Below are 11845 nucleotides of genomic sequence, written 5' to 3'. Positions count from 1 at the left end.
TGTTCCCAAACCGTAAAAAAAACTTAAAAACAAAGTCTTCTGCAGTTTAGTTCATAACAATGGTTAATGCTAAACCAAAAATGAGAAAACTTGATTTTTTAAAAGTCTAATTCTAGCCCTGCACTACCTAATTTAATTTCTTCAATGATTTTTAGGATAGAAGGTTGACATTCCTTCAACTTGTTGCCTGAATTTATTTTAAAAAATCAAATTTTGGTTTCGAGTAATTTTTGAAAATTAAATAACAAAAAAATATTAAAGAGAAAACGAGTAAAGGCCTGGTTTCTTAGGACAGGACGCCGTCAGCTGGAAATCAGCGCTAACCTCTGATTGGTCCATTTGTGAGTTTGATAGTATACGTCATCGTACGCTCATCTTGAACTACAATTACCGTCCAACTCAACTGCAGTTGGATTACAGCGTGACGTTAACCACAGAAGCAATGGCGGACAACATCCAACTGCACATTGAAATCAGCCAAGAGTTTGATTTTGACATTAAACATAGCTTCTTCATTAAACATAGCACTCTTCATTTAGCTCAGCTATAATGTGTTTTTTCTTGGACAAGGTCATTATTTGTTCTCTAAAACACTGGTCGACAATAACAAAATCAGTACAAATTCAAAATAAATATTTGTTTACGTTATTAACGCATGCGCAATGAGAGATAATGCCTGCGTTGAACCGACTGCTCATGCTGAGCTAACAAAAAAGTATTTTTTTGGCGTCAGATCTAGGTCAACTTTCCGCTGACGCCCAGATAAGGCGCTAGTTCTAAGAAACCAGGCCTTGAGCTAACAAACCAGTATTTTGTTGGCGTCAGCGTGACGTTGACGTCCCGCTGACGCCCAGATAAGGCGCTTGTCCTAAGAAACCAGACCTTAACGAATGGAAGAAATTACAAAATTAAAACTGTTACCTAAATTAATAAAAAAGTTTAATTTGTAAACTTTTTTTAACTAACGAACTGTGTGGATATTGATTAAACTGGGAAATTTTTTTTTTGTTTTCGGTTATATGAGTTTTTTTAAACATATCTTTGATATTTTCACGTCGTTTATTTCAAATCTGCTATCGGTTTTTCCCTCCAAGCTACAGTTTTTAAAAAAGACATTTTTAGTCTAGTTTTTGAAGACATGTATTAAGTTTACATAACCAATGAAAGAACGAAACTGATTTAAGCGAGTTTAGAAAAAGGCAAATTGAGAAAATAGCATTTAAAATAATAATAAGTGAAAATGGAAAAGCTCTAAAAGCAGCTAAAACTAAATTTGTCTTATTTATGCAATTTAGAAAGTTAGAAACACAAATCAAGCACAAAAAAAACAAAAAAAAAAAACAAGAAAAAAAAAAAAAACAAGAATTTCTAAACAAACATAAGTTTAATTTCTAATCAAACATATTTTTATTCTATAGACTATGTACTTATTTTTAGGTTACTTTGTGGATTGGTTGGTTACTGGCTATTCCAGTTGGATTATACTGTGTCTACGGTCTTTATCATCAAACTCCAAATCTTGTGGCTGCTAGTTTTTATAATGCACTAACTCGTACTGGTTATGGGCTAAGTTTGAGCTGGCTGATTTTTGTCTGCTTATCAGGACAAGGGGGTATGATTTTTCGAAAGTTAAATCTATCTATCTATCTATCTATCTATCTATCTATCTATCTATCTATCTATCTNCAGCTTAAACCGGTTTCCACTTGTTTACGTTTGTGCATCAATCAGTTAACATTGTAATGCAATACGTTAAAAATAAATACAAATAGGAAGTATATAAAAAATCTCCTGAATAAAAACCCATTACGTGTATGTTTAATTATAAAAGTATTGCATATAAAGTTGTGCAAAACATGTAATTATTAGAAAACTACTCTGTGTCGAATAATAATAGCGTACTAATATAATACCTGATACAATAAATATTCTATATTTATGTAACGTGTGTCTAATTTCTTCAATCATCGAATTTATATTATACATCGTCTAAATTAACTAAATGATACACGAACGTAAGCAAGTGCAAACCGGTTTCAGTCGAGTAAAAACAATAAAGCTGTATAGTATCACCTGATATTTAAGATTTTACACAGAATCTTATAATGCGTCTAATAATTTGGCTAATAAGCTAATAATACTAATAATCTGTGTATATATTAGGGGTGCGCAACATTTTTGAGTAAAGGGCCACTTGCATAGCAGGTAGATTAACAAATTGCCGCACGTATATTTAGTAATGTTAGCGGCAAATATGATAGTTTTTATACAAATATTAGTGTCCTAAGCACTAAATATTTTTATCAGTAAACCTAATGACATATTTGCAGAAAATTAAATACTTTTAATAATATGAATTAATTCAAAACTTAAAAAACTGATAATTTAAAAAAAAAAACTTTTTCCATTTTTCAAAATAATTATTTTATCAAATATATATACATATACACATAAATATTATGGGGGATATATGAATTCTAACCAAAAAGAAGCTTACAGAATGAAAGTACAAATAATATAAGCATTTTAGAGTAATATAAATTTTAATTAAATATTTCAATTTATGAAAATTTAAGTTTAAACAAAAACCCAACCCCAAGGGCCACATTTGAACAGTCGGTGGGTCTCAATTGGCCCTCAGGCGGCAGGTTGTACACCCCCAATATATACAAGAGGTGATCAAATGAAAAGGTACGAAACGACGTAAAAACGTAACAGTTAAATATTTGCATATTCTGCCATGGGAGAACGTAGCGAGACATATCGGGATCCGATTGGAGTCTCTGACGAGAGTCGGAGCATGAGCGGGCGCCCGCATGCGCAGGAGAGGGCAGACGCTCTTATCAAAAGCAGCTTCCAAATGATGCGGCAGTCCGTATGAGGAACAGAAACTCGAGCACAGAAAAACCATTAACTCCTATGTGTACTTTGAGACACTCCGACGCCTACGCAGGTCCATCAAGAACAAAAGACCAGGGGTTGCTCAAGGAGGGTGTGGTTCTGCTCCATGATAACGCGCGTCCACACGTCTCCAGAGTCACACACATGGAACTGGCCAAGTTCAAGTGGGAGACGTTGGACCATCCGCCCTACAGTCCGGACATGTCATCCTGCGATTTCCATGTGTTTGGTCCACTGAAGAAACGTCTGAAAGGGAAGCGCTTCAACTTGAACGACGTACTCAAGGACGCTGTGAAGGACTGGGTCTCGTCTCGGCCACAGGAATTCTGGGAGCAAGGAATCCTGCAGCTTGTTCATCAGTGGGATCGTTGTGCTTAAGCCTATGGTGTATATTTTGAATAAAGTCTACATTTGTACTCACCGTGTCATTTCGTACCTTTTCATTTGATCACCCCTTGTATATTGTACAATGAAATAAGTACAAAAAGGACGAAAAGAAAAAGACAAAAACAGAAAAAAATCAATAAATCTTATGTACTGCGCAACAGAAAGAACAGAATAAAATGAACTAAACATTTGCATCAATACTTATTTAAAGTAAAATTGTGCTTTCAGGTGTTGTGGATAAAATTTTATCTTATAAGCTATTCATCCCTCTGAGTCGATTGACTTACTGCGCATATCTGATACATCTGATTGTGGTTTATCTTTATATTTCATCGCTAAAAACTACTATTGTCTTTACTCATCAAACAATTGTAAGTATGAATTATAGTGGATTTTTGTATCGATATGATAGAATAATCTATATATATATATATATTTCNGGCAAGGTTGACTCAGCCTTTCATCCCTTCAGTGGGTCGATAAATGAGTACCAAGCATGCTTGGGAACTAAACACTGGGGGTTCCGCGTTCGGATGACCACCTGACCGGAACATCTGCTCATGCACCCCAGAGCAGAGTTTTTAGTTTAGTTTAGATTGCCGCTAAAAATGTCGCATGCCAAATCTAGCTGAGGTGGCTCAACATATGGCGCTTTTAAAAACGGAAACTGAAATAACCAGTTCTCACCAAATGCGAACTTTTCCGAAATTCACCCTGTCAGATGCGGCAATCTCATACTACACTGAAGAGTCAAAAAAACTGGTACACCTGCCTAATATCGTGTAGGGCCCCCGTGAGCACGCAGAAGTGCCGTAACACGACGTGGCATGAATTCGGTCTATGTGAGAAGTAGTGCTGGAGATAATTGACACTATGAATCCTGCAGAGCTGTTTACAAACCAGTGGGAGTAAGAGAGGGTGGGGATATCTTCTGAACATCACGTTGCAAGGCATCCCAAATATGTTCAATACTGTTCATGTCTGGGGATTTCGGTGGATTTCCGATACTCACGGTATACTCGTGAAATGGTCGTACGTGAAAATCCAAATTTCATTGCTATGTCGGAGATGCTATGCCCCATCTTCCGTGCGCCGACTATAACACCACGTTCAAACTCACTTAAATCTGTGTAACCTGGCATTGTAGCAGCAGTAACCGATCTAAGAACTGTGCTAGACACTCGTTGTCTTATATACGCGTTGCCGATCGTAGCGCTGTACTTTGATTGACTCCATACCCCTTTATTTGCATACTCATGCCTGTGCCAGTTTTTTTGACTCTTCAGTGTATTAAGCTAGGCAGAAGTGAGTAGTCTTTGTCGATAGATCTCTATTTTAGTACTTTGTCGAAAGCGCTTTTTTTCAGGAATTTATATACTAAGAATTTATTAGACGATTTTTGATTTATATCACGAATTTATTCGACTTTTTTTGATTTATATCACGAATTTATTTGTTTTATTATTGTTATTAGTTATTTATTGAAAATTGAGTCTCAATCGTGCTGTTACGCTTTAAGATTTTATTCTATAGCACATTTCTAATAGGTATAACGAATTACATGTCATTTATTTGAATTCAAATTTATTTTAATGACTTAGTATTTACTAAAAAGATGTAATTTTCTTTTAAAAAAAAAGTTGTTATATGGATTTGAATGATTGTTTTGAATTCTCAGAATTTTGTGCATTTGCAATGTACCTAAGTTAGTAGCCAGCGAAGTGAGCTTTGTTTGCGAAGAAAACCATATAAGATTGCGTAGCAATTTTAGGGGGTTGGCAAGCGTTAGCGAGCAGGGGGCGCAGCCTACTAGTTCATTAATAAAATTAAAGTTACTGAAAAATTCTACGCTGAACCCATTTAAAGGTGCTATATGGAGATAGAAATAAACATATTAAATAGGAAATCGTTTTTTATTTTTGCCATGTTTTTGTGAAGAAAGTAATTAAAAGCTCTTCAAATATTTACCTTGCTGTTTGATCTGAATCTAAGTGATATGGCAAATTTATAATACAATTATATTATTTTTCCAGTTCAGCCAATATGTAAAACATAAATGAAAAAGAAACAAATTGTAATTCTTAATTCAAGGCCCTAATAGTGATTAAATACTCGTAATATTTTTATCATAAATAGTTTGAGATAAAATTAAAGCGTTGTAAAAATGAAATGTTAATTTGAAATGAGCCTATTTCTGCTCAACTTATTAGGAAAAATTTGCGTCAGTTATGTGACTCTAATCATACGCATTAATCTGTCAAATCATAAATGCACGACATGCATACGTGACAATAAAGTTTTTGATTTAATAGTATCTGATAAGTATCTTGTTAAATGTTAACAATATGAGGATCATCTCATGAATGATAAAATTCTTATTACATTTTAAATGTATTCATAGAAAATTCTTCACTAGGAACAAAACTTAGTAAAAAAAAAATCGAATCCCATTTTTTAGACAAACTGTTAGTGTACTATTCGCCTTTGGAAAACAGCTTGGTCACCATTCAAAATTACCTTATATAACACTTAAGCTTTAATGATAACCAAGTTTGATCTAATGCACAACTGCATTTAAATTTCATGATTCTTCAACCTCTCAGTTCTAATACCTAAACCTAGTTTTAAATAATATATAAACTGAATTTTTCATTGTCTACCTGGATTGCTAGTAGATTGTTAACAATGGAGTACAAGATGGCCTAAATTTCTTAAATTTCTTGTTCTCTCTCATGCTGCTAAGCATCCACAAAAACTTAAGTTCTCAGTTTCAAAATCTAAGAGTGTTTTTAGTTGAGTGAGAAGGATAATTATATTTTAATTTTTAAATATCTATCAATTACATTAAATAATTTCATACCATTCATTTTTCTATTTTTTTTTCTGTTAAGCCTAGTTCGAATTTTATCTAGCCTAGTCGCCATTTTATTATTCTCTCGGTGATGCGTGTATGCTTGATTGACAAACTAATTTTATTTTTAGAACTAGTGCATAGATTCATCCTCAAGTTACATGATTCTTACTTTTTATTGTATAGTAAAAATAACTTTACTAATTCTTATATGTATGATATTTTACTGCAATTATAATTTTTAGTGTTACTAAATAGCAAAAAAAGTGGTAGCTACTTTACGCCAAGTAGTGTAGAAAAAAAAATTCTTGGTGTTTCACTACGCTAGTAACTCACTGTATGAAAGTTAAAATTGGCGAGCAAACAGTTTTTTAAAAATAAAATGTGAGCCTCCCTCACACTATGCTTATAGTTTGTCTAAAGTAAGAACTCTCCCTGCCTCAAAGTCTGTGGCTGTCTGCTACTATGGAAACAAGAATAGCTCATTTCTGGGAGGGTAGCTTCGATTCATCCTAGGGCTAATACAGCAGTCCGAAGAAAAATATTCCCTTTCTTTCCCCTACCCGAGCAAAAACCTATCCTAAACAACCCCTACTTGAAATAGTTATACCTCGTTGCCATAGTCACCGCCACGGGTCCAGACGAATGACTAAGGGAGTTCTTACTTTAGACAAATTATAGATGTTGTTTTCTGCACTACGGAACGCTGCAAGCTCCATACCGCTTATACTTCCGGGTTACTGGTTCCGGTGTATTTTAAAGTCATTTAGCTTACAACGTCATCATTGTGTTATGAGATTCTTGCAAACGTGGTATTTGATTACTTATTACTTGTGTTTACAATGCTAACAATACTTGTGTTTACAATGCTGAAGGTGCTAACACTAACTTAAGATGGTGCACAGCTTGCAACAAGAACAAACAGTAATCAACAAATGGAAAGAGGCCAAATCAAGAATGCCAAAATAGCGAGTTATTCAAAATCTAGCAACCATGTCACCTTTTTTAACAATATATCTATAAATAACTGAAACAAATTTTCACTTCAAACTCAATAGAATTACTTAATAACATTAATATCTTAAAAAATACGGTAGATTTGAGCTCAGAAAATAATCTTATTTGCTTCTTTTATTGAAAACAAAATTATCAGTTTGAAAATATCACCTCGCAGAATAAGCTGTAGTAAGCAGTTGCAAACTTTCTAACCGGAACTAGATCAGGTATTGATTGTTATTGTTTACATTTATATTGAAAACACCACTCATATGATCTCTGGTGTTTCACTTTACTACTTTGATGTAAAGTAGTTGCTGCCATTTTTAAGCGGGAAAGCACACTAACATTTTTACTCAATGTAAAAGGTCTTCGTGTATCATAACAATGAAAATAGAGGCAACTACTCTACACTAAGAGGGCTGTGGTGAAGTGCCAATAATGTTCCTCTATGCTACTTTGTGTAAAGCAGTTGACCACATTTTTTGCTGTCGTTAAACAGTAAAATTTTTAATAAAATTAAGGTATTATACACATTAGAGTTAGTAAAGTTATTTTTACTATACAATTTAAAATAAGAACAGTTAGTTTAGGATGTGCCACACTTAATTTTAAAATAAAGTAAATTTGTAAATCAGAGCAACGCATTGCATACATAAAATATTAAACCAAATTCAAATTAGGCTTAAGAGAATGGAAGAGGATAGAAATTATATATCATAAAATGATTTAATACAGTACACAAATATTTAAATATTGAAATATAATTATACTTATTACACAGTTTAAGAAATACATACATTTTTAACACTAAATTTTTGTTCAGCGTCAAAGACAACAATAAACTCAAGTCAACATACACTTCGATTGTAAATAATTTGATGATAAGCCAACATTGGTGTTTTCGGAAGCAAAATTATGTATGAAGAAATTAGAAAAAAACCCTCGATACCAATGAAATCAGACTTTTAAAAAGTGCCACTCTACAGAATGTATTTATAAATTATATTACTCAAAAAATATTTATACTTACTTTAAAAAAAATCAGTTATTGACCCAAGTACTGACCTCGCCTGGTGAGACATAGGCTTAGGTGATCGGACGAGATCCGGTGTTTTCGTCATGTTATGGCTGTTGACTGTATTATTTACTGTATTAAAATTAACTACTGTTTTCTTTTCAGTTTCTTTCAATTAATATTTTTTTAAAACAATGTTCCAAACAATAAAATCGATGAAATTTTAATTCTCTATGATATGCACATTAAATTGATTTCTTCACTAAAACTTAGTAATATTATTATTAATTATATTATATTAGTATTTCCTTCAATAATTGTCTCCTTCTTACAGGTTCTCATGTTCTTGGGTTTGCTGATTGTAACATATGCGCTTTCTGTTCTTGTGTCTCTGGCGTTTGAATCACCCATTATCAGATTAGAAAAACTTATTAGAAGCAAATTTCAGAATAGATGAAGAACTTTACAAATATATTTCAAATATTTATTAATTTTAAATTAACTAAATAATTATATATATATTTTTCAATGTATCATGCTTGTAAATTGCCTCATTTGTTGAAGAACTGCATAAAATAAAATAAAAAATTAGATCAAATATTTTGAGCGAAAACATGCATAGTATAGTAATGCTAAAATATGTTACTTCCCTGGCCACTCACACTTCTCAAACTAAAAATAGGTTGTATGAATATTTCTACAAATAATTTACTTAAATTTATTAAATATTTCAATTTTAGAAGCATTTAGTTTCGTTTTTAAACTCAATACTTCAAATACTTTTATTAGTTCGCCTAACTTGCTCTATTATTCTTAATAAATGATGAATAAAAATTTTCACTCAATACAAAACGATTTTTAAAATTATGAAAATATTGGATAGTGACACATTTTTGAATGTTTACAACTGCTGCGATATGAATGGAGAATGACAAATTTTTGAGTATTAACAACTGTTACAATATCAATTGAGTACTGTTACAATATGAACAGAGAATGATAAATTTTTAGGTAAATCAAACCTCGATGTAAGGTCACCCTAAGGGACATCACAAAAGTGACCTTATAAACGGGGTGACCTTTTAATCGATTCACTAGCATTTCGTAACTAAGCACGTAATAGTGCACATTATGATTTTTTAAAAATAGTAATACAAACGAAAACGATCAGCCATAAATTAAATATTTAAGTCAATAAATTTTAACAGAATTAGCAAATAATTAAAGAAAGTTAGATTTTTTAATTTAAAATATAGCTGTTTACAAATTTCCTCAAAGTGTACATACATACATTACATCTTACTTTATTTAAAATAATAATTTATGCAGGTCTGTCTCGTTTTTGGTTTCATTTTTCGAGCAATGTTTTATAGATTTTGTAACTTCTCAAAATGTTCCTCAGCTCCCTCATGGTTTGTAAAAAAAATTCGTATGACATTTATTGCATTGAAGGCTTCCGTTTGGGTTACAGCTACAGTCTCAGGATCACTGTCACTGTCCACAACTTGTGAAACAATTTCAGAAATTGTGGCTTCAGAAGTGGTGGCATTTTCCTCATCAATCAAACCATATTCAGCCTCCCCTTCAATGGCATGGCCATGATTTTTCTGATCGCCCATCAGAACAGATAGAGGAATATCGTCTTCTTCGGTTTCGCCATCCACGATATTCAGAGAACTCACAAAACCAGAATGACGAAAACAATTTGCTATGCATGTGGTGGAGACCATGTTCCAATTTTTGTACACATAGAAAATGGCATCCAAGACAGTAACGAGAAACTCCTTTTTTTGGTCGATGGTTGCGATAAAGAGATAACGATAGGTCACTTTTACGTTTTGAATAACTCCTTGATCCAATGGTTGGAGAATGCTGGTCACATTGGGAGACAAGAAAACAGGCTTAATTGAGGCCTTTTCATCTCTAAATGCTTGCATTTTATTAAGATACTTGTCATCTTGAAATGCTTTTAATTGTATGGATTTGAGAACTTGAATTTCTGCTTCTTTGAATTCTTCTTACCTCAAGCTACCTTTTAACTTATTTTCATGTGAAGTGTAGAGAATAAAACCTAGAATCCATGACACTACTCTGATGTTAAAATAAAATAATATATGCTAGCCAATGCCCTTTATTCCCCCCTATGCACCACATCTTTACAAATTCATTTAACCATTTTAGAAATTTTTCGCCTGTTTTTTGATCAACTTCAACTTTTGATCAACTTAGAATACTTGTCAAAAATTAAGTAAATATTATATTCTTATTTAAATATTTAAGTAAGGAAAACCGAAAAAAAAATCGTTTTAATACACTCATGCCCACAAATTAAGGATAATTCAGAATCACACGGAAATCAAACTCTAAAATTAAAACTTCACCTGCGGAATTATCACACACATCCTGAAGAAGAATATTCAAATTACAGGAAACCACTAGATGACGTTGGTAGTACGTCACAATGACGAGAGAGTAAGAGAGGGGTATATAAGGATTGGTGGCAAAGAAGTAAAATTGTTCACAAGCGCTTTAAAATCCTTTCAGTGCAATAACCGCATAGTTATGGCACAAAGGAAGCATTTGGATGATTTTTTACGTGGCAGAATCATCGGACGACTGGAATGTGGACGTACCCAGCTGGAAGTATCCGAGGAACTTGGAATCACCCAGAGTGTCATCTCTAGGCTTTGGCAACGATTCAAAGATGATGGTAATGTGAGTAGACGTTATAGCACAGGTCGCCCCCGAGTTACAACGCCGAATGAAGACCGGTATTTGGCAGTTACTGCCAAAAGCATCAGACCTGTACCAGCATCAGACCTGTCTCGTCAGCTCTCTTCAGCTACCGGTACGACAGTTTCAAGGTGGACCGTGTACAGACGCTTAGGGCACATTGGTCAGGTCTATATGCTCGTAGGCCTGTCAGATATGTTCCCCTTACCGCAACTCACTGTCGCCTGAGATTAGCCTGGAGTAGAGAGCATGCATTGTGGAGACCGCAACAGTGGTCTGGTGTGATGTTTTCCGACGAGTCCAGGTTTAGTTTGCAGTCTGATTCTCGCCGGACTTTCATATGGAGAGCGCCAGGTACCCGTTACCACCAAGACAACACCATTGAGCGACACCGTTACGGTGGTGCAGGATGGCTCGTTCGGGGAGGAATTATTCTTGGTGCCAGAACTGACCTGCATGTTCAGAGTGTAACGATGACAGGCCACATCTATAGGGATGTCATTCTGGAACAACATGTATGTTTGTTTCGGGGCGTCATGGGTGCTGAATTTCTGTTTATGGACAACAACGCCCGTCCTCACCGTGCAAACATTGTAGACGAATGCCTTCAATCGGAGGATATCACCCGTATGGATTGGCCAGCATACTCACCGGACTTGAATCCAATAGAGCATGTGTGGGATATGCTTGACCGACGAAATGCAGCCCGTCAACCCCCTCCCACCTGTCTACCGGACTTTCGGAGGGCATTGCTTGATGAGTGGTGTAATATTCCCCAAGATCAGATTGATAATTTGATACTCAGCATGCCTAGGCGTTGTACGGCCTGTATTGCATCGTCCGGGAGACATACTCCGTATTAACCATCATACTAACCATGTTATACTGTTTTTTGTAAATAGGTTCTTTTTTGAAATTTGCTCCAGGGAGTAAAAATCGCAATTTTTATTAATTATGTC

General features: G+C 34.2%; 2 protein-coding genes across 2 annotated transcripts in view; one reads left to right on the top strand and one right to left on the bottom strand.

The window, feature by feature from the left end:
- The window catches only part of LOC122269139 (nose resistant to fluoxetine protein 6-like), a gene marked incomplete in the record, with an annotated part of 31962 nt that extends 23209 nt beyond the window's left edge, over positions 1–8753 (top strand). The window contains 3 exon segments of the mRNA XM_071184601.1: positions 1438–1612; positions 3517–3659; positions 8488–8753. Of these exon segments, the coding sequence (XP_071040702.1) occupies positions 1438–1612; positions 3517–3659; positions 8488–8610 (441 nt within the window).
- A 767-nt stretch (positions 8754–9520) lies between these two features.
- Positions 9521–10090, bottom strand: LOC122272407 (tigger transposable element-derived protein 4-like). Its single transcript, XM_043056088.1, has one exon. The coding sequence runs from the start codon at positions 10088–10090 to the stop codon at positions 9521–9523; it is 570 nt and encodes a 189-aa protein (XP_042912022.1).
- Between the last annotated feature and the right edge of the window lie 1755 nt (positions 10091–11845).

This window comes from Parasteatoda tepidariorum, chromosome 8 (genome assembly GCF_043381705.1).
Source record: "Parasteatoda tepidariorum isolate YZ-2023 chromosome 8, CAS_Ptep_4.0, whole genome shotgun sequence".
In the NCBI taxonomy this organism is placed as follows: Eukaryota; Metazoa; Arthropoda; class Arachnida; order Araneae; family Theridiidae; genus Parasteatoda; species Parasteatoda tepidariorum.
This window is presented reverse-complemented; position numbering and strand designations above follow the sequence as displayed.